This window comes from Filicampus tigris, chromosome 17 (genome assembly GCF_054856515.1).
Source record: "Filicampus tigris isolate MCC_2025a chromosome 17, RoL_Ftig_1.0, whole genome shotgun sequence".
NCBI lineage: Eukaryota > Metazoa > Chordata > Actinopteri > Syngnathiformes > Syngnathidae > Filicampus > Filicampus tigris.
In genome coordinates, this window is record NC_141233.1 from 69,154 (window position 1) to 91,791 (window position 22,638).

General features: G+C 40.7%; 1 protein-coding gene across 1 annotated transcript; it reads left to right on the forward strand.

The window, feature by feature from the left end:
* Positions 1-496: 496 nt before the first annotated feature.
* LOC147132769 (uncharacterized) lies at positions 497-7,377 on the forward strand. Its single transcript, XM_086012092.1, has 2 exons — positions 497-954; positions 5,488-7,377. Exons 1-2 carry the CDS (start codon positions 831-833, stop codon positions 6,786-6,788), a joined length of 1,425 nt encoding a protein of 474 aa, XP_085868218.1. The 5' UTR covers positions 497-830; the 3' UTR covers positions 6,789-7,377.
* The last annotated feature ends 15,261 nt before the right edge of the window (positions 7,378-22,638 follow it).

Here is a 22,638-nt window from a genome sequence, read left to right on the forward strand (position 1 = left end):
GAACAGCTAGGACTGACATTCGTGCACTGAAAAAAATCCTTGTTGAATTGTCTCCATTTTATTTCCTCAAGTGGTCGCACAAAATAAAAACATCTGGATCCGTACAACCATAAATACCAGGAGTCACGACATCTCCAGTGGAAATGCAGCTGCCACGACAGTTAGTCAAACTCGTACAATAAATAAATAAATCGTACATGCTAATAGGGTACAAAGTTAAGCACGAAAAGGAGAAAATATTTTAAGTTAAGCACGAAAAGGAGAAAATATTTTAGAAATAGGTTGCAGCGGGAATTTGGTTGTATGTTTCTATAGAGTTTAATAGTGTATATTGAGCACTAACAAAAATAATTAATTCATAAACGAATAAGAACAAAACAAAGCCGTTTATAAAAACGTTCGATGCCGTGGGATGAGAAACAGCAGCGGCAGCAGGTCGAATGGAGTCGCGACATCTTCCGAGGGAATGAGGAAACGCAAAGGCAGGTGCCTCGATTACACGAGGCAGCGGTCGCGGCATACGCGGAAGTGACGTAAAGGCTGCCTCGACCCCTACAGCTAGCTTCCGCAGATTGCGCTGGGTTTTACTGGGCACAATGTCGGATGGACCGCAGCCTCCACACAGGGCGTCCATCACTACATTAAAGAACGACGACGTCATTGAATAATTAAGTCTTTGTGTCCGGATAAACTCGTCTCGACGCCCGTTGATGCTTCTTCGGTCAAGTTCGCCTAGCTTAGTTTAGCTCGCTAGCCGCTAACAAAGAGAAGCACACGACACATCGTCAAGCAGAAATAGAATACGAATTTGTTGGGATTATCGTGTGAAAATGGGGGCAAGAACGACACCAGAGTACAAAGAGGAACTTTGTGGAGTAAAACAAGAGAACGAGCAATATCTTCAACCGCTGGACGAAATTTGCAAGCAGCCTCGTTTTGTGCTGCACAGAGCGGGTTGGTACACTTTTGACATTTGCTTTGTAAAGAACGACTTTCGAAGTTTCGATCGTGACAAATATGCATCATGTGTTTGTATTTTAGTGTAATCCTGTTTACTAGTGTACAGCAATGATGGTCAGGTAAAGATGTAAGGGGAAAAATGCATTCTAGATTTTTGCCTTTTTATTTTTATTTATTTCCTTTTACATGCAGGTCTGTTGAACATTTGTTCATGGCAAATTAAACCAGTCCAGAAAATGTGTGCCAAAGAATAACCATTAGTGGAGAGGGGAAACCCCATGTTTTTTTGTTTGTTTGTTTTGTTTTTGCAGTACAAAATCTAACTGAATATTCAACGTTTGACATTTTCTGGGCTTTATATCTTGTTCAAGCCATTCCTTGTGAAAGGAATACCTCTGCATCTTTGACTGCTTTGAACATAAATGGGGAGAAAGTCATGGTGTGGCCCCCATCCTCCCCTGACCTCAAGCCTGTTCACAGCCGTTGGAGCGTCCCCAAGCAAAGATCGATGAGGTTGGGAATAATGTTGTCACGATACCAATTTTTTAACCTCCATTCAATTCTAGCTAAAACTACTCGATACTGATATTAATATCACTGTGGGGAAAAAATCACCTTATTGGGGTTTAGGTTTAATTTTTAAATAGGTAACGCTAATTAATTCGGCAATCAAGATATCTTTGTCACAGTACAAACAAATGCAATTATTGTCTTACATTTTTGTAAACATGAACTCATTCAATGCCAGACATTTTTAGACCCTCTTTTACCCTAACGTTTGGGAAAAAAAAAAAAAGACAAATAAGTTCCTTGGATTGAATGGCTGGACTGTGAAATTGGAACTCTGTGTAGCTGGCTTTATTTGTGGATGTACTGCTTTATCAGACCAAGTGTAATGCAACTTTAAACTTCTCCATGTGGGCTTGTCTCTGTCTGACAACAACAGTACCACATATTATGTGTAAAATAGAGACAAATAAGCTTTGCTAAAAGTGCCACGATGGACATGAAAATAGACAAAGCTAACTGTTAGCTTTAGTGGTACGGATATTTTCTCAGGTAGCGTTTAGCGCCAACGTCACCACGCAACTGTTTTTTGGGTGCAACCCAACATATGCTCACTATTAACAATACAATACTACTTACCCACCTGTTTCATTTCTCCTTAAACACCCCATCTTTCACATTTGGCCAAATTTGTCGTGCGATTTGACTTGGTGGCGACTGCCTTGTAGCAATGCTTGCAGACGGGCCGCTCACAGTTTGTTGGCTCTCCCAACTCGTCAGCGTCGTACCTGAAGTACTTTCAAACAGCACTTTTACATTTTGGATGTTCAAGCAAAACAGGTTGTGATCCTGCTGTTGCCATTTTAGTAGACCTACACGATGTGTCTTTTGAACATCGCGATTGCGATGTGCGCATGAGCGATAGTCACATCGTAGGACGTGCGATGTTTTAACTTTTTTTTTTTTGTTTTGCTTCAAAAAAGCAGCAAGCTACTCCGTGTTCTTACACAGCCTGTCTTGCTCACCCCCACCTTCCTGTCAATCAGTCACCGTCCCCTCCACTCTGCTGTCTGCTCTGAAAACACTAACAGGCCAGCAGACGACAGCGGCAGAAGCAGCAGTGGATGTAGTCCCCAAAAGTCAACATCCAAAATATAAAAGTATTTCGGCTATAAAATGGAAGATTCAGAACAACAAAACAGCCTTTGCCAACAGTGCCTCGCCGTTGTTGCTGCAATCGCCGTCACAAGCCCCCGTATGAGCAGTTCAAACTAAGAAGTGGGACCCTAGGTGATACTTCATCTACTCGAAAAACAATTACAGACGCCTTTGCCAGCATAGTCCAAGCAGCAGCGACAAAGCACGGATGCAATATGTTTTACAGATTGTTTTAGTTATTGTTATATTTTTGTAAACAACTCAGGGGACTAATGCACCAGCTCTTTAAGTTTTAATATTTTTGTTCTAGTCTGTTTACAACTTTGCTGCAGTTTCACAAATGTTTTTTTTTTTAATCTTAATGTTATATTTTTGTAAATTCAGGCGCTAGTACAGCTGCTTTTTAACTTTTTAATATTTTCTAGTTTAGTTTAAAGTAGAGATAGGCCGATATTTGGTATTTTGGTGATTATCGGCATCGGCTGTTTTTATTAATTTGGTGGTCGATATGCCATCAATTATAAACTCTGTTATTTTGGCTCTCATAGCCACAGCGCACGTCTCTGTCTGCTGAGGCTGTGACTGTGTCTGGCATTGACCTGCCCACAGCACCATCTGATTGGTTGCTCGTGCAGTGGGTAACAGCCAATCAGCAGCCAAAACTGCTTGTTGCTTCGAGAGAGTTGAGCAAGAGCACTGTGTTTCAAGACTCACGCACGTAAGAAGAGAAAATATTGCAAATGGTCCAGTGAGCGAAGGTAAGTTAAGGCTACAGACGTTGGCAAAATTGTAAAACAGTATCTCTTCTACAACTCACAACTACTTGTAACATTACTATGAGCCCATTAACGTTGTATAAACACAAGTGAAGCAGCAGCTCTGCTCACTATCAGTCACTCTATACATGCCTTAAGTGTAAATCACTTGAATTTAGAGCAATTTTAATTCCGTGCAAAACACATCAGGTTACCTTGTGTATTAAATGTGCCATATAAATGAAGCTGCCTCCCCCCGCTAGTAGTTAGCTCGCAGGATAACTCCCAACTATTAGGAAATAAAAGGGAGGGATTTTGGAGTCTTTGGGGGCTTGACGGTAACAAGATATTAATCTAATGCAAAAGGAGCAATGATGTAATTTAAGAGGTTAAACCAAAGAATGTAAAAAGTGTGGATTTGCCTTTGTTGTTGCCTTTTGACAGTAAAATAAAAACTATTACGATTGTAAACTTAAAGGAGCTACTGTATTTAATTGTATGTTTTCATTTAACTTTATAAGACATGGTCCTGATCTTGGGAGCTCCCTGTACATTTTGTTAGAATTGTAAAACTTGTCCATTTTCTAAGAAAAAAAAAAAACTTTTAACATATTGCAAATCACAAAAGCCGTTTAATAAATATGTGCTTAAAGTAATATAAACAGTCTGGAATTTTTATTATTCTAAAATTATACGCCAATTTTTTCCTTTTTTTATGCATGTTAATATCGGCTTCAAATATCGGTTACCAGCCTCCTGGACTACTAATAATCGGTATTGGCCCTGGAAAACCCATATCGGTCTATCCTTAGTTTAAAGGTGTTTATAACTCTGCTGCTGCTTTAGAGGTTTTTTATTTTCTTCTATTTTTTTAAATGACTCAAGGGTCTAGTGCAGCTGCTCTTTTTATTTTTTTGTTTAAAATATTTTTTAATATTTTGCTGTTGTTTACATTGAAGTGTGAAATACAATGTTAAATAATCTATAATGTTACAGAGACATGACCTCTGTGTTCCCTTTTATATACAGCAATCATCATTCACAGATGAACCCCCTTAGTCTGGATTAAACAATATTATATGAATACAATGATGTCATGGTGAGTTAATCAAATGATTCCCAAACAAATCTATTCAAGTCACCCGGTAAAAATTATATTTTTAACATCGCAATATATATCGCAACCCCCCCAAAAATCGCAATGTCATTTTTTTCCAACATCGTGCAGCCCTACATTTTAGTTTGATACGTTTTGGTTTTGCCGGTCAGAGGTGGTCTGAGGCTTGTTGTGAACAGATTAGAGGAAGCAGCTTCTTCTTCGTCTATTTCCTGCACACTGGTTTACACAGCAACACCATTGGCGTCTGGCGTAATCAGAATGAGGCTGTGAGACTGAAAAGTATCGATGTCAAAGCAATTGAATATCTTCAATCGATACTAGATTTAATATCGATTAATATTAAGGTATACTTTTTTTGACAAACAGAGTTGGGAAGGCAGTCCTCACCCAAGCAACAGCTTCGCGAGACTATTCTGATATGCTGCAGATAAAATCAAGCAGGCAATTTGAACAAACTCACAAATTCAATGGAAGCAAGACTTGCCAAGCTGCTATCAAAGAAGAGGTCCGACGTTCAAATGTAACTTGACCTGATCAGACGTTTTGGATTGAAACAGCTTTTGATTTCAGCAAATACAACCTCCGAATGCTGCAAATTCAACAAATGACGTTTGGCATCTGAGGATCGGAGTTGGGGACCCCTGGCATGGACTATTTATAAAAATCTTAGAAAAAACTCATTTGCATAATAATTTGGAACGCAAATGTCTTGTTTTACAAGAGAACAGAAATTTTAATTTCATATCACTTTGTGGGGTGTCCATAGATCAAATCATTCCATATGAGGGGTTGAGTAGCCAGCCCTCGCTCTTTTTTTTTTTTTTTTTTTTTTTTTTTTTTTTTTTTTTTTTTTTTTTTCTGATGGTCGAGTCCAAGTAGGGAAAAGTCAAGGTAGCACTGTAAAAACAATAATGCACAACATCAAAGTCACCGCCTGAGGTGTGACTTGACCAAACAAATGTATGTTTGTCTTTTTGTGTCCTGCAGACATCGGTGAAAAATATCTTTGTCATGAGCAAAAGGTGCCAGACTTCAATCGCATCAAAAAGGAGGAGGAGGAAGAGCAGATCACATCACCACTGCCCTTTGTCCCTTTAAAGAGTGAAGACGACAGAGGGCCGGAGCCTCCAAGCAGCAGCTCAAGTCAACACGTGAAAACAGAAAGTGACATCTCGGGACCATCACAAACACATAGTAATGACACATCATCACACCCTCCTGATGATGATGAACAAGCTCAAGGTGATAGGGCATGTCACACTTACAACAAATTCTGGGAATGTTCTCAGTGTGGGAAAACATTATGTTCAAAGTGGTCTTTAACAGCACACACAAGAACACACAGTGGAGAAAAACCTTTTTCCTGCTCTGTTTGTGGTAAATGCTTCTCTCTAAAGTCAAGTTTAACAAAACACACAAGAACACACAGTGGAGAAAAACCTTTTTGCTGCTCAGTTTGTGGCAAATGCTTCTCTGTAAATTCACATTTAACACAACACACAAGAACACACAGTGGAGAAAAACCATTTTCCTGCGCAATTTGTGGCAAAAGCTTCTCTGTAAAGTCAAATTTAACAAAACACACAAGAACACACAGTGGAGAAAAACCTTTTTGCTGCTCGGTTTGTGGCAAATGCTTCTCCGTAAATTCACATTTAACACAACACACAAGAACACACAGTGGAGAAAAACCTTTTTTCTGCTCAATTTGTGGCACAAGCTTCTCTGCAAAGTCAAATTTAAGAGAACACACAAGAATACACAGTGGAGAAAAACCTTTTTCCTGCTTGGTTTGTGGCAAAAGCTTTTCTAAAAAGTCAAGTTTTAAAGAACACATAAAAACACACAGTGGAGAGAAACCTTTTTCCTGCTTAGATTGTGGCAAAAGATTCTCTAATAAATCAGATTTAATAAAGCACACTAGAACACACAGTAGAGAAAAACCTTTTTCCTGCTCTGTTTGTGGAATAAGCTTCTCTCATAAATCCGATTTAATAAAGCACACAAGAACACACAGTGGAGAAAAACCTTTTTGCTGTTCAGTTTGTGGCACAAGCTTCTCCGTAAAGTCAAGTTTAACAAGGCACACAAGAACACACAGTGGAGAGAAATATTTTTTCTGCTTAGATTGTGGCAGAGGTTTCTCTCATAAATCATCTTTAATAAAGCACACAAGAACACACACTGGGAATAAACCATTCAGTTGCAGTGTTTGTACTAAAATTTTCTCCACTGATCAGTATGTTGAGAAACACAAGTGTGTTGGTGAGAATAACAGTGATCCTTGAATCTTCACAAAAAAAAAACAACTGAAGGAACTGACTCCTTGTGCTAACCTGTAAAGGTTTAAATGATTATGACTAAAATATGATATACTGAGTTTTGAGAAGATCTTTTAAAGACAAAGCCAATTTTGTCAGTAACAGAAGAATCATTGTCATTGTGAATTTTTTTAAAAGTGTTTACAGTATATGAATCGGAAATGAAATCAGATGTCAATTGTCTTTGCCACATTTGTGAATGTTATGCTTTTTGGTTGTGTTTTTAATTGTATACAATGGAAAAGGATTGAAAAGAAACTGCAAAATCATAACCCTTTTCAGCAATCATCAAAAAAATGACTTGTTCCATTTGCTCAACTGGCCTTCATTACACTGTCGAAGTATGAAAGGAATGACAGAACAAGAAAGTGAATTATAAGAAGAGTAAGAATGAGACAAGGAAGTAGTCTCAGGGTTTTTGAACGTGACGGCCAATCTGGCTTGCCTGGAGACCAGTTGGCGACCTGATTTAAGATAGCTGGATTTTTCTTTTAAGGTGAATGTACTGTATGTGTAATTTTTTTTTTTTTCGACAATAAATCAAGTACCCAAATTATGTCAGTTTAAATGCATATATAAAACTGCTTTAATATTGGTATCATAATCCCCTTTTTAAAATTGCTTTATCTGCAGTGTTGGGAAAGTTCACTTTTTATACAAACTAGTTCAAAGTTCAGCTCAAATTTTAAAATGAAACAGTCCAGTTCATAGTTGGATGTTTTTTTTTTTTTTTTTTCAAAATGAAGTTCGTCATTCCAAGAATGGACTAGTCTAACAGAACAGTCTTGTGGTCTGTGATTGACCGCATAGAAAAATAATCATGGGAGGATTCTTATGCAGGCAGGGAGGAGACTATTTACGGCACACATGTCAATATAGCAAACAAAACAGCCCCCCGGCTGTTGTGTTTGCTATATAAAAAATAAAACGTCATGTCACTGTTCATTAACCTCGGAAACAACACAACTCGGCAAAACACAAATTCAACCACAACGCATATAATCCAATTTGTTACACTATTTCTGTAATATATTTCTTTGTATCTATGTTTGCCACCCCCTGGCTGTTGTGTGTGCTATATAAAAAATAAAATACAATAAAGAACATTACCGCTACTTTTGCGAGGATCTTCCTCCTTCGGTCGTTTACGTGCCGACTGAAGGCGTCACGTCACTGTTCTGTGGCTTTTGGAATCGGATTGTGGTGAAAAGTTATTCGGAGTAAAACACGTTTTATTAAGAAAAACTTAATTATGTACATTTTATACAATCTTGCAGCCCGAGTGAACCACAAAATTGTTACCAGTTTGGCAGGAGAAACGCAAACATCCCGCTGATCTTGTTTCACAAGATTAGCAGCGGCTTCTTCTCAGGTGGACGTGACATACGAGCAGCCTCGCAAAAGAAGTAGTAATGTACTATGTTTTATTTTTTATTTAGTAACTCAGAACAGAAAAAAACACAACAGCCAGGGGAATGACAAACATAAAGGCAAAGAAATATAGGTCCTTCTAAAAAAAATTAGCATATTGTGCTAAAGTTCATTATTTTCCATAATGTAATGATAAAAATTAAACTTTCATATATTTTAGATTCATTGCACACCAACTGAAGTAGTTCAAGCCTTTTATTCTTTTAATATTGATGATTTTGGCAAACAAGTAAAGAAAAAACAAAAATCTAAAAAAAATTAGCATATCATGAAAAGGTACTCTAAACGCGCTATTAACCTAATCATCTGAATCAACGACTTAACTCTAAACACCTGCAAACGATTCCTGAGGCCTTTAAAACCTCCCAGCCTGATTCATTACTCAAAACCACAATCATGGGTAAGACTGCCGACCTGACTGCTGTCCAGAAGGCCATCATTGACACCCTCAAGCAAGAGGGTAAGACACAGAAAGAAATCTCTGATAAAATAGGCTGTTCCCACAGTGCTGTATCAAGGCACCTCAGTGGGATGTCTGTGTGAAGGAAAAAGTGTGGCAGAAAACGCTGCACAACAAGAAGCGGTGACCGGACGCTGAGGAAGATTGTGGAGAAGGACCGATTCCAGACCTTGGGGGAGCTGCGGAAGCAGTGGACTGCGTCTGGAGTAGAACCATCCAGAGCCACCGTGCAGGATATGGGCTACAGGTGCCGCATTCCCCAGGTCAAGCCACTTTTGAACCAGAAACAGCGGCAGAAGCGCCTGGACTGGGCTACAGAGAAGAAGCACTGGACTGTTGCTCAGTGGTCCAAAATACTTTTTTCGGATGAAAGCAAATTTTGCATGTCATTCGGAAATCAAGGTGCCCGAGTCTGGAGGAGGATTGGTGAGAAGGAACTGCCAAAATGCCTGAAGTCCAGTGTCAAGTACCCACAGTCTATGATGCTCTGGGGTGCCCTGTCAGCTGCTGGTGTTGGTCCACTGTGTTTTATCAAGGGCAGGGTCAATGCAGCCAGTTATCAGGAGATTTTGGAGCACTTCATGCTTCCATCTGCTGAAAAGCTTTATGGAGATGATTTCATTTTTCAGCACGACCTGGCACCTGCTCACAGTGCCGAAAACCACCGGTAAATGGTTTACTGACCATGGTATTGCTGTTCTCAACTAGGCCGTAACTGTCCTGACTTGAATCCCATCGAGAATCTGTGGGATATTGTGAAGAGGAAGTTGAGAGACACGAGACCCAACACTGTGGATGGGCTTAAGGCCTCTATGGAAGCATCCTGTGCCTCCATGCCACGCCACATTGAAGGAGTCATTTCTGCATAAGGATTCCCGACCAAGTATTGAGTGCATAACTGAACATAATTATTTGAAGGTTGACTTTTTTTGGGGATATTAAGAACACTTTTTTTATTGGTCGGATGACATATGCAAATTTTTTGAGATATGGATTTTTGTTTTTTCTTTACTTTTTTGCCAAATTACAGAAATATATATCATAACGCGTGACGTCATCAGCAGGCACGAAGGACCAATCAATTTTAAAATTTTTCAATGAACATTCGATTAGTCCAGCCCTTGGCTTGTAGCTAAATTTTTTTTTTGGCCCTCCATCCATTTGACTTTGACACTCCTGATTTACAGGAACAGAGCAATCATAAAACAAAGAGGTACTTCTGTGTGGAGGAGACTTATCTGCCAAGGTCGTCCTGTTCGTGCTTCAACAGAGAATCCTCATGTAGAAGAAGCGAAAAGGCTTTTTGTTCAGAGGCAGGTGCCAGAATAAACAATTAAATGTTACAGTATGCTGATGCTAAAAAAATAAAACGACAGGAAGAATGAGGTGAAACAAACTATCAAGTTCCCCATCCCAATTGAGGGAAACCTTTAAACCTCATCTGAAACAATGGTGTGTTTTTTTTTAATGGTGGACAGACCCAACTTAAAAGGGGAAGTCAACCCCAAAATGTTCTTTCCAGTCATATATTCTGTGTGCTTCCAATAGTCTAAATAAACAACATTCTGATTGTGTTCGTGTAGTCAAATCCACCTGTTTTTGGCCATCTCAAGGGGCAGCCATTTTGCCACTTTCTGTGACATCACATTTGCTCAGTGCTCAGGTAATGACCAATCATGGCTCAATTTCATTAAAAAAATGAGGCGTTATTGGTCGTTGCCCGAGCCCTGAGCAACTGGGATGTCATTTGCAGTTGAGAGAAGTGACAAAATGGCCGACCCCCTAAAATCGGGTGGATTTTGCTGCTTAACTCATATTTCCTATTAATCAGAATGCCTTGTTTTAACTAGTGAGCCTGCATAATAAATATTGAAAATATTGCGAAATCATTGAATAACTTTTGAAACAACTAAAAACATATTCAAATATTGAAATAAACACTGAAAGAAGTTGAAAATTTGACAAATGTTGAAATATTTTAATGAATAACAAAAAGGTGAAATATTTTAATTAAAATCAATATCGCAATAGGCTACATATTGACATTAATATAGTCTAAACTGAAATTGTTAGACAAATAATATTGAAATAAACACTAAAGTCACTTAATTAATTTAAAAATCGTGAAATAATTGAATAAATATAAAAATAAATGATTTCCGTATTTTCCAGACAATAAGTCACGTTTTTTTTTCATAGTTTGGCCATGGGTGCAACTTATACTTATGTGTGAAATTATTAACACATTATTACTATCATGGCTTGTTAGTGCTGACTTGTATTTATGATGTTTTGTCTCTCTCTGCAGGTGGCTTTAGCGTAATTGACTTTGTCCCGAATATTTCAAACTTGTCTTATTGGCAGATTTAATCACGCCACCTCCAGTTCATAGTTCACGTAGTCTGCGAAGCGACATGTTAGCTTGACGTGTTTACAGTATACAGCTTGCGTCAAGCTGCAGAGAGGGAGACAAAACATCATAAACACAAGTCAGCACTAACAAGCCATGGCAATTACCTCTACAGTGGTCCCTCTAATTACGAAATTAATTGGTTCTGGAAGAAATTTCTTAAGTAGAACATTTTGAAGTAGAGACGCATTTGACATGTAAATGCCCTAATCCGTTCCAAGCCCCCCAACATTCAGACATAAATGTTTTATAAAGCATAAAAATGCATGAAAACATGTAACAAGTATGTGTTACAATTAGATTATTGCACAATAAATTAGAGTTGTGCATAATGGAAAAAATAAAAAAAACAAAGAATAAAGTAGGGAATAAAAATGATGGTCGTTTACCTTTTAATTGCTGTCCTCATCGCTTTTTGCCCTCTTTGGTTCATGTTCTCTCTGAGAAGTGGTTTTTGCCTGGCGTTTTGTAAACAAAAGATTTAATAACATGGCGACTGTTGATACATTACGGTCATATTCTTTGGCAAGATCAACCAAACGCAAACCCTTTCATACGTTTCTATTATCTCCTGCTTTGGTTGTATGGACAAAAAAATGATTTTCTCCTTTTTTTTTCCCTTTTCCTCATTTCTAATTCACGTAAAACTATCGGAAGACCTCATAGCCCGAGGGGCGAATGACGAGCACACTGCATCTATCTATCTATTTACCTGTCTATCCACACACACACACACAGACATACGGAAGAGGGGATGGAGCCAATGGGATGCCAGGAAGATGCTAGGCTAGCCAATGGCAGAGCAGCTATGAGTATGTTGCGTCCAGGAAACTCCGGAGCTGCGATTAGCAGCCCATACTGCGAGTGTCACGCCATACTTTTACCTTTCGTATCCTGAAATTTCTTTCGTAACTAGAGGCAATATTTTCCTGTTGAGGCGTTTCGTAACTTGAAAATTTCGTATGAAGAGACGTTCGTAAGTAGATGTACCACTGTATATCATTTCACATGTTATTGTAACCCACATAAAGTAAAATAAGATAAATCCTGAAAGCTATGAAAATGCATGAATAATTTAAACGGTTGTTAAAATCTAATATTTTGTTAAATAAGTAATTAAAATAATATGATAAAAAGACGATTAGACTGTTAAGGCCTTGCAAGTCGAGGAAGCTAGCTTATACAAACAGCTAAACATTCACAAACAAACTCCACGGACTCCAAGTGTGCAGCGAAGTTGCCTGTTTATATTGTATGTATTTTTATAGACATGGACAAAATGAGCCTATGCTAACGATTAGCGATCGCGACTAGCAGTAGCGATAGCATGTTCAGTCAACAACCCACAATCATCCACAATTCAGCTCGTATATAAGTGTTGCACGCTCATTACACACAATTGTCTATGGGTGTGTGTGTGTGTGTGGGTCATCATGCAGCCACACATGTAAGGAGCAGAACGCAGGAGACTAACAGATAATTACGAACGAATACATAAATACTTTTGGAGACTTGGAAACAATTTACATGGTGGACGATAAATAAAATACTTATTTAATTGATCTACAACCGTTTTGGTGAGTTTAAAGTTATCTTACTGTAACTTTCTTGTATTCTACATCTGTGAATGTTAGCTAAATGTTACCATCGTAGCTCGATGGAAATGATGTGTACTAAGCGCACAATTAATTTCCAAAAATGCGACTTATACTCCAGTGCGACTTTTATATGTTTTTTTCTTCTTTATAATGTATTTTATGGCTGGTGCAACTTATACTCCAGAGCGACCTATAGTCCGGAAAATACGGAATATAGAAGTTGGCAACCTTCCCAATTTTTCAGCATTTAAACCAAATCCATTTTCAGTTTCCTATTTTCCAATAGACAGAACAAATGTCTTCTTTCCTTGTTGAATTTTGTACATAGCATCATGACATGTTTTACAGTCTCTTAGGCTAGGTTCAAACCGCAGGTCTTAATGCTCAATTCAGATTTTTTGAAAAAATCAGATTTTTTTGTGTAAGCGTTCATATTACATTATAAATGCGACCTCGGTCTTGTCTTCTGTATGAACACATGCGTCGTCAAACTGGCCCGCATGCGCAGAAGAAGAGACGACGTCACACCCAACGTTGTGCTTGCGGAAGTAAATGTGGTCCAGCGTGTCGGGGTATTTATATAGTTAAGCGATTAGGTAGCAGGTAGAAATAAATACAGTATTTGGGGGAAATTATGAGGCGAGGCTTGAATATCTCATTTCTTGGAGACATCACTAACGATGACGTCATGTCTTAACCGTGCGTAAAAAATGAATTGATCTGAACCATGGCTGAATTACTACGATCACCATGAATGTCCACTTTATGCTTTATGTTTCAATTGGGATTAAATTAAAGTAAAATATAAAGTCAATAGTGTTACTCAAAACAATTTTGCAGATTCAATCCCCTGCTGCCAGCAGTTTCCCTCTGGAGCACATTTTGGGCTCCGGATGACGTCAATGTCAGATAGATGCGATCTGGCCGTTCAGACCGCGAACGCATTGGAAAAAATCGGAATTGAGCCGTTCAGACTGTCATAAAAAAATCAGATACAGGTCGCATATGGGCAACAAAGGTCTAAATCACGATACTTACCCTAATCGGTGATTCGGCTGACCTTTGTTAGGTTTAAGGTCTAAATCACAATACTTACCCTAATTATCTGACTCCAAATTATTCACCATATATTTATTATTTGAACCGACATTAACCTTAGCTTCACCTTACCTAACAATTATGCGTGCTCGTTCCGTAAGAGAGAAGACCAGAAAGCCAATCAGCCGAATCACCGAGATTTTATTCCTAACAGCAAAAGCTAATACAGTATCGGGGGCTCGGTTCCCTCTCAATACAGATCTGTGCGCTCCTGTGGCCATCAGAGAGCGACACCACACCCGAGTTGCCCCGAACAGTTATAGAAAACAATATGCAAATTAAACACACCAAAAACACTAGCCACTATCCTTTCATCAGTTACATGGTATCTGCAATATATTTCTTCAGATGCTGATTGGTTCTCTTTTCCCCGCCGTCTCAGATGACGCCTTTTCTTGTGCACATGACTCGCTGGGTTGTAGCTCCTGAAAACACCAAGTTATCTGCGTTCCAAGAGGCCGGGGCCTTCAGAGAAACTGTGGCCCCCGCCTTTGTCTGCCTGTTTTTCACTGGCGGCACCTGGTACATCAAACCGCCCATACATTGTGTTCCTCTGATACATCCGCTCCCCTTATACAGCAACCTTGAAACAGCTCTACTTCTACTCATTTGTAGTACAACTTTGAATCATGAATAAATGGTTAACACACATTTATATATCTTCACAAACTAATAATAAAACCCTTCACTAGCCATACATGTATATGTCTTCACAAACTAAAAATAAAACCCTTCACCTTAAGCCTAACAGTTCAGAGAAAACTGTATGTACTCACAAGAGGAGAAGTCAAACCCTCACAATTTTGATTCATACTCTCAAAAAAAGCAGTCAAACCATCACAATTTTGATTTGTACTCACAAATTATGACTATTACGGATTTGAATCTTTAAATCACGGATATGCCTTTTTGACACTGATCTTACTCCATACAAAACACCGTAGCTAAATCATCCATCCATCCATCCATCCATCCATCCACCTATCCCAGCTGTCATCAGGCAGTAGGCGGGGTACAACCCGAGCTGGTTGCCAGCCAATTGGATGGCACACAGAGACAAACAAACATACACACTCACAATCACACATAGGGGCAATTCAGAGTGATAAGAACCTACCATGCATGTTTTTGAAATGTGGGAGGAAATCTGAGTCCCCGGAGAAACCCCACAAAGGCACGGGGAGAACATACAAACTCCGCACAGGAAGGCCACCGGAATCGAACGACCTCTGGACTGTGAGGCGGACATGCTAACCAGTCGACCACCGTGCCGCCCCTAGCTAAACCATTCTTTCCGATTTACGTGTGGAGGCTGTGGTCCGTTCAGCACACAGGATGTCCATCACTACTTTAAAGGACTACGACATCATTTATTACGTTTTTATGTCCGGATTAACTCGTCTCTCGACTCGCGTTGATGCTTCTCGGCCTAGTTACCTTTTTTACCTTATCTTAGCTCGCTAGCCGCTAACAAAGAGAAGCACACGACTCATTGTCAAGCAGAGATCAAGTACGAATTTGTTGGGATTATCGTGTCAAAATGTGCGCAATGACAACAACAAAGTACGAAGGGGAACTTTGTGGAAGAGAAGAAGAGAACGAGCTACATCTTCAACTGCTAAGCGAAGTTTGCAAGCAGCCTCGTGTGCTACACGGAGCAGGTTTGTACACGTTTTACTCTCATTTGCTTTGTAAAGAACAACTTTCTATCGTTAAAAATATGGATGTCACGTGTTTGTATTTCTATGTAATTTCTTTACTAGTGTATGGTAATGATGGTCAGATGAAGTTTCTAGGGGAAAATACGTTCAAGGTTATTATCTCTTTTTATCTCTATCTCTATTTTTATCCATTGTCTGTTGTCAGGTATGCTGAGCATTTGTTCATGCTAAATTAAATCAGTCCAGAAAATGTGTGCCAAGAATAACCGTTGGATGGGGGAAAGCGCTTTTCTACTCAAAGCGCTTCACACGGTTACCTCGAAAACAATGTGTTTTCGTTGTGCGCTTCTGCGTAGTTGTATAGTTCCAGCAGAGGCCTGATGAACGATGTTTTTCCTGTATTGTTTGGCCCATGCAGCACCATTGTGTTTTTTTTTTGGGTGCAGCTGCAAGGTCCACATCTTGAAGCTTTCGTCGAACTCGTCCATGTCGATGTTTTGGAACCTCAGGTACTGGTGGATGCGTGCTGGAGTCGGCGTGCCACTCGGTAGGTTCTGCAGCAGGTTCAGCTTCTTGTGCATCGTCAGGTAGTACAGCCTGCATTTTGTGTATGACCGCCTGCAGGTTGTATTTGTGCAGGTGATTTTCTATGCTCTACGGAGCTCTCTCCGGCATCTCCTGTAAGGTCAACGCGTCGTAGTTGTGCATGATGTGCATGATGTCTTTAGTCATCGGGTTTTTGATGTTTTCCTCCGACTGCCTGCGCACCAACAGGCTGTAGGTTGCGATGGTCGACGCTCCCAGCAGCAGCTCGCTGTTGGTCCATGCAGACATGCGCTGTTTGGAGATGAATCGGAGGAGACCGGCAAAGATGTCACCTTCTGGCTTTTGAAGCACCCAGCATTGTGGAAGCACTGATTGAAGGTACGCTTTATATTGTCTGACCGTTTGGAAGTCGACATGAGCACGTGGTAGTGGAGCATGTTGCCCTCCGATAACACGCTTGATACGAGCCATTGTTGCGAATTGTCCTCAAACCATTCAAAAAGGGTACTCACGGTTTGGATGGTGATCACTATGGCGTTGAAGGTGTGTATCGTCACCTGCGTGATCAATTTCATGTAGTCATTGTAGTTGGCTTGCGTGCACGCCTCCTTGAAGTCCTCCGATATGTCGTCTAAGCAGTAGATGGTCTGGAGCATTACTGTGTGTTCTCTCCAGTCTTGTTCTGGTCCTCGTAGAGATGAACGGCTTCGTTCTCCTCCTGCCCCTCCAGCAGGACCGTCGATGCGGGAGACGCTTGCATCGCCTCCGTCTGTTCCTCGTGGTCCCGGTTCAGGTATTGGTAGTATCTCTTGAAATCTGGGACCCTGTAGTGATTTTCCAGTTTACTGAGCTCCAGCAGCTCCTGTAGGTCCATCACGGCCTCCGGGAACCTGGTCAGCATCACCATCCGGTTCAGGGTCCCCTGGTGGCCCTTCACCGTGGTGTTTTTCAGTCTGAACCTCGTGCAGTGAAAGATCAGTCCCTCTCGTGTCAGCAGAAATTGCGAGCTGTGGTATTTGGCCAGCAAAAGTTTTTTTTACGTCCGTAAAGATTCTCTTTTGACGTAGTCTTTATATAACTTGTTTTTGTCTGTCGTTTTAGTAAGTTACTCCTCTTTCATTCCCAACCTCAACCTCACTGACCTTGCCAACCCTGTCACGTGGCACTGTTTTTACGTCCGTAAAGATCCTCTTTTGACGTATTGTATCCTACTCTGGTGTCTCGATCAGGAATTTGTTCTCGCTCATACTCACTTTGCTGTTGCTACTGTTCGCCTTCTTGGTCGTCTTTCCCCTGTTCCCCTGTCCTTGGTTTTTTTGCTGCGAGTTTCTTCTGAATGGCCATTTCTAGATGGATAAATAATGTCCATCTAGTTGCGAGCACACTGAGAGAGTTGTTTTTGTGCTCTCTTCCTTTTATACTCTTGGTAGCCCCACCCGTCTGCACATCTGGAAGCTATTGAGGTTGCTTGTATAAGTCTTTATATAACTTGCTTTTGGCTGTTGTTTTAGTAAGCTACTCCTCTTTCATTCCCAACCTCAACCTCACTGACCTTGCCAACCCTGTCACGTGGCACTGTTATAAACACGTACGTTGTTAACGCGTACTGTGCCATGTGACAGGGTTGGCAAGGAAGCGCACAACGAAAACACCGTCAGCTTCTCAGGATGCTGCGGAAAAGATATCGTGGCGTGGGAGGAACCTTTCATCATGTGCGGCCAACATAGACATGTGCAAAATGATATTCGAGGGCACGCCGACAGAAGTGCAGCACAAGTTCAACAACTACGAGACAGAGTGGGTAGAACCCGCAGAAGTCTCATACCACCAATTCTGCTACCGCGAGGGAGTCACAAACGGTGCTAGGTTTATGTTGCCGACCTACCAACACGGCATATACCGCACAACCACACACATGCAACACTACATATTCTTCGGGTGGGATCCGCTCATAAACGCTGACCAAATACTAGAACTGCCTCCGGGTAAAAACGCTGTCACATACGAATGGACGGCCAAAGAAGAGATATGGCTGAACACGCACATGATGCAACAGTTCGACCCAAAGCACACGCCAGGCAGAGCCAACACAGCCACGGTACTCGCAAGAAATACATGATGAACAAAGCCAACGTGACACCGCACAGTCACCTGAACAGATAGGTGTCTCAGACGTACGCAAACCCTTCAGCCGCGTGCAGGCACTGGAACAAATCAGACCGGGCATCATGGAACAACAGTGGATGTCGCCCATACCGAACTGGTTCATAAAAATGATACCGCTGTTCGACTCCAGCAACAACCTCATTAAAACCACAGCGCAAGTACTCATCACTACGGAACTATACGTAGAAACAGCTCCGGAACGACTGGCCATCAACATGCCTTAGACCTCCAACATCATATATCCCAATCACACTCCAAACAACGCACCTTGGTGCACCTACCACACCATACTGCACTTACCCATCAACCGAGGAGTATTGGCAGAGCCAACACAGCCACGGTACTCGCAAGAAATACATGATGAACAAAGCCAACGTGACACCGCACAGTCACCTGAACAGATAGGTGTCTCAGACGTACGCAAACCCTTCAGCCGCGTGCAGGCACTGGAACAAATCAGACCGGGCATCATGGAACAACAGTGGATGTCGCCCATACCGAACTGGTTCATAAAAATGATACCGCTGTTCGACTCCAGCAACAACCTCATTAAAACCACAGCGCAAGTACTCATCACTACGGAACTATACGTAGAAACAGCTCCGGAACGACTGGCCATCAACATGCCTTAGACCTCCAACATCATATATCCCAATCACACTCCAAACAACGCACCTTGGTGCACCTACCACACCATACTGCACTTACCCATCAACCGAGGAGTATTGGCACAACCGCCATCCAAAGGCAGCTCCCTACCCGAACTGCCGGCCGCATCCGACGCGGACCAAGCCGTCTTCAGCACGCTGTCGAGAACAAGACAGCAACAACAACAACAAAGACCGGACATCAAGGTCCAGACTGACGACAGAAAACAACAACTAGGGCAGGATCTCTGAACTCTGTCGCCAACGGGACCAACCTGATGGACAATTGCATGCTTCTTATATCGATGTTAACTGTCATTTAAACGTGACCATTGATGATACACACTCGTGCATGAAAATACTTAAATGTTGTACTCTCATGTAATCCAAAAACAATATATGTATGCATGCAAAAAGCTAATAAAGACATCCTCATCCTCAAAACAAGATCCGCCTCCCCAACTGCAGCTAATGGCCAATGGCCAATATTCCTTTTTGGTTTGGTTTGGTACGGCGCTACGAAGAAACGAGAGAGAGAGGTGAATTAGAGCGAGGCTGTTCATATCTGAATAAAGACGCAACAAAACACTGACCTGCCGTGTCGGTTGACTTTAGCAAGGAAGACGCCAGAAGAAATACATAAAGTCAAACCTATAGTGTAACCCACCATACCACGGCCTCCGAAGATAAGGAAGAACAACATTTAAGCGTTACACTACCAATGCATACGTCGCGACTATCAGCGCGGGGCAGGGGGACTCAGCCGTGCATGTGTCAGGCAGCTGAGCAATTCATCCTCATCGTCAATATTTTGAAGCACATGTAACACCTCCTCTACTCTAAAGCTTTTAATTTTTCAAATATACATGAATAGATCATGGTGACCAGCAGCCTTTATCAATGCAGCCGCTGGTTGCTATGGAAACTTTAATCATGCGATCAAAAAAATTGACGGCGTCAAAAGAGGGTTGGATTAACGCCGAAAATAACGCGCTAAATTGACAGCCCTAATATATACCGTATTTTCCGGACTATAAATCGCTCCGGAGTACAAGTCGTAATAAAGAAGAAAATAACATATATAAGACTCACTGGAGTGTAAGGCGCATTTTTGGAGGAAATCTATTTGATAGAATCCAACACCAAGAACAGACATGTCATTTAAAATTTAAATGACGAACAATTTAAGATAAAAATATAATAGAGACAACAACAGGCTGAACGATATGCTTACGTTACATTACACAACGCCCCCCCTCCACTCCCCGGAAGCCAAGTTGTCTCCATCGCATAACGATAATAAATGTGTCCATATGGATAAAATAATAAAATTGTACATACATGTAGAATTACATGAAAGTTACGGTAATGTTGCGGAGTTAGGACTGTATGTGAATTTGGGGGGATTCACCGGAGTCACTCGAATCAAAGAGCGTGACCCAACATAGTGATGGGGAACAACGTGGCTTTAATAGCACTCCAATCCATTCCACAGAGCTCAACAACTAGCTCAATCCCGGCGCGTACGCGACAACGAAGAGGCGCGCATCTGCTGCTAACGGCTAACAGACTCGAAACGTCTCTCATTAGGACCCCTTTTAGCTGTCCAACAATATGCCTGACATAAATCAACGTAAAGAAAGGACCCATTAGGACCCAAAAACATGCCTGGTGTAAAACACACAAATTAAACAGTAAACCAATGCCTGTATAAACGAAGCACTAATGAGGAATTTACAACAGGTAACGGTTGTAGATCGATTCGATCGCTTTGAAAGTGTGTGTTACGCATGGTGTTTGTTTTTGTTCAAAAGAGTTTCCATGGGTTTGTTTTTTTAAGAATTGGCCGTTGAATGCGTCAATCACCAGCTTAGCACGTTTGGTTGTGACTGCAAACACAATTGACGAATCGTCGATATGCAGGGGTGGTACTAAGAATCTAATTACGCATGTAATTTGCTCATTGGCTGTTGTTGAACTCCTGACACGGAAACATTCGTTTATTGGATCAAGTAAGCAATCAATCGAACATAAGGTCCAGCCTATGTTTTGAAATCTCGTGTTGCTAAATCCATTGAAGGATGTGCATCTCAGGCTTGTTGTGGACTAACTATGTTACTGGAATACTTTTACAGGACCCTTGTCGACGTAATATGATCATGAATGATGGATTTTAAAATTGTGTCGGACATTTATGAGGCTGAAATGGTGAGTTCCTTATTTTTTGTGTTAGCAATTGTTTGACTTAAATGCTCGCCGAGCCTGCAGATATGATTGTATATTATAATGTTTGGTATCATTCGAATCTGAGGAAACTCAGTTTTCTAACCATATATAACATGGAATGCTTTGAAGTTGTTCTGTGTATAGCGAATTTCCCGCGGGCACGACATGAAAACCCACCCGTGGGCCGATGGAACTGGTATAACATGTGAAATGATATACAGGTAATAATATATATATATATATATATATATATATATATATATATATATATATATATATATGTATATATATATATATATATATATATATATATATATATATATATATATATATATATATATGTATATATATATATATATATATATATATATATATATATATATATATATATATATATATATATATATATATATATATATATATACACACACACACACACACACACACCGTGCAACCCTAATTCCAACACGGCTAATGTGGGCCTTAGTCGACGCTCTCTGGTCCTTCATTATGGGGTCAATACTGCGTATTGAGAATCTACAAATGCGCAACTTAAGTCACAAATCCATATGGAGAATCTACAAATGCATAACTGAAGTCACAAATGCCTATGGAGAATCTACAAATGCGTAACTGAAGTCACAAATGCATATGGAGAATCTACAAATGCGCAACTGAAGTCACAAATGCTTATGGAGAATCTACAGATGCATAACTGAAGTCAGAAATGCGTAACGAGAATCTAGAAAAGTGTAATGAGAATCTACAAATGTGTACATTGATTTGTATGTGCAAACACATGGTTAAGTGCATACAGAGATCTGTATGTGGGTGATCTGTAAACACTGGGCCTTTTGATTGGCTGTCTTCTGAAATGTGACTTTTGCAACAGTCCGGCCGTGCACGACTCACAAATGTGTACAGCGATTTGCAAATGCATGACCTAAGTCACAAATGCGTATTGAGAATCTAAAATGCGTAACTGAAGTCACAAATGCGTATTGATCATTAGGGCTGGGCTGATAATTCGATATCAGTATGTATCGCGATTGACACATGATCGATATCAATACAAATTGCTTTCGATAAAACGTTCGATAGAGGAAAAATAAAGAGAAAAACCCGATCGCAGCATGGTGCGTGATGTAGGCAGCGCGCTTCCGCCTCCAAACATGAAGACGAAGCGTTTAAACCAACGAAGAAGCTGTTAATTCAACGGCACATGCTCGCGGTCCAGGCGGCCGTGCGCTATGCTTGCGGACCCGGCGGTCGTGCGCTATGCTCGCTGGCCCGGCGGCTGTGCGCTATGTTCGCGTCCAGCGAGCTAGCGAGCGCCGTAACTTTGCTCGAATAAATGACCACCCGATTTGGTACAACTCTTACAATTAAATTATATTATGCATGATAACCCTATTAAACACCCCCGGATGGAGCCGTGGTCTACAAGTAGAGGAGTCTTTGACATGCTAGTGGCAGTTTGTTATCCGACACAGGCATCGCACTCAAGGTAAAATCAAGCAAGTAAAATATGAATGGATTATGGCAGTAGTGAGTCCGCTAAAGAGATAAAGTAG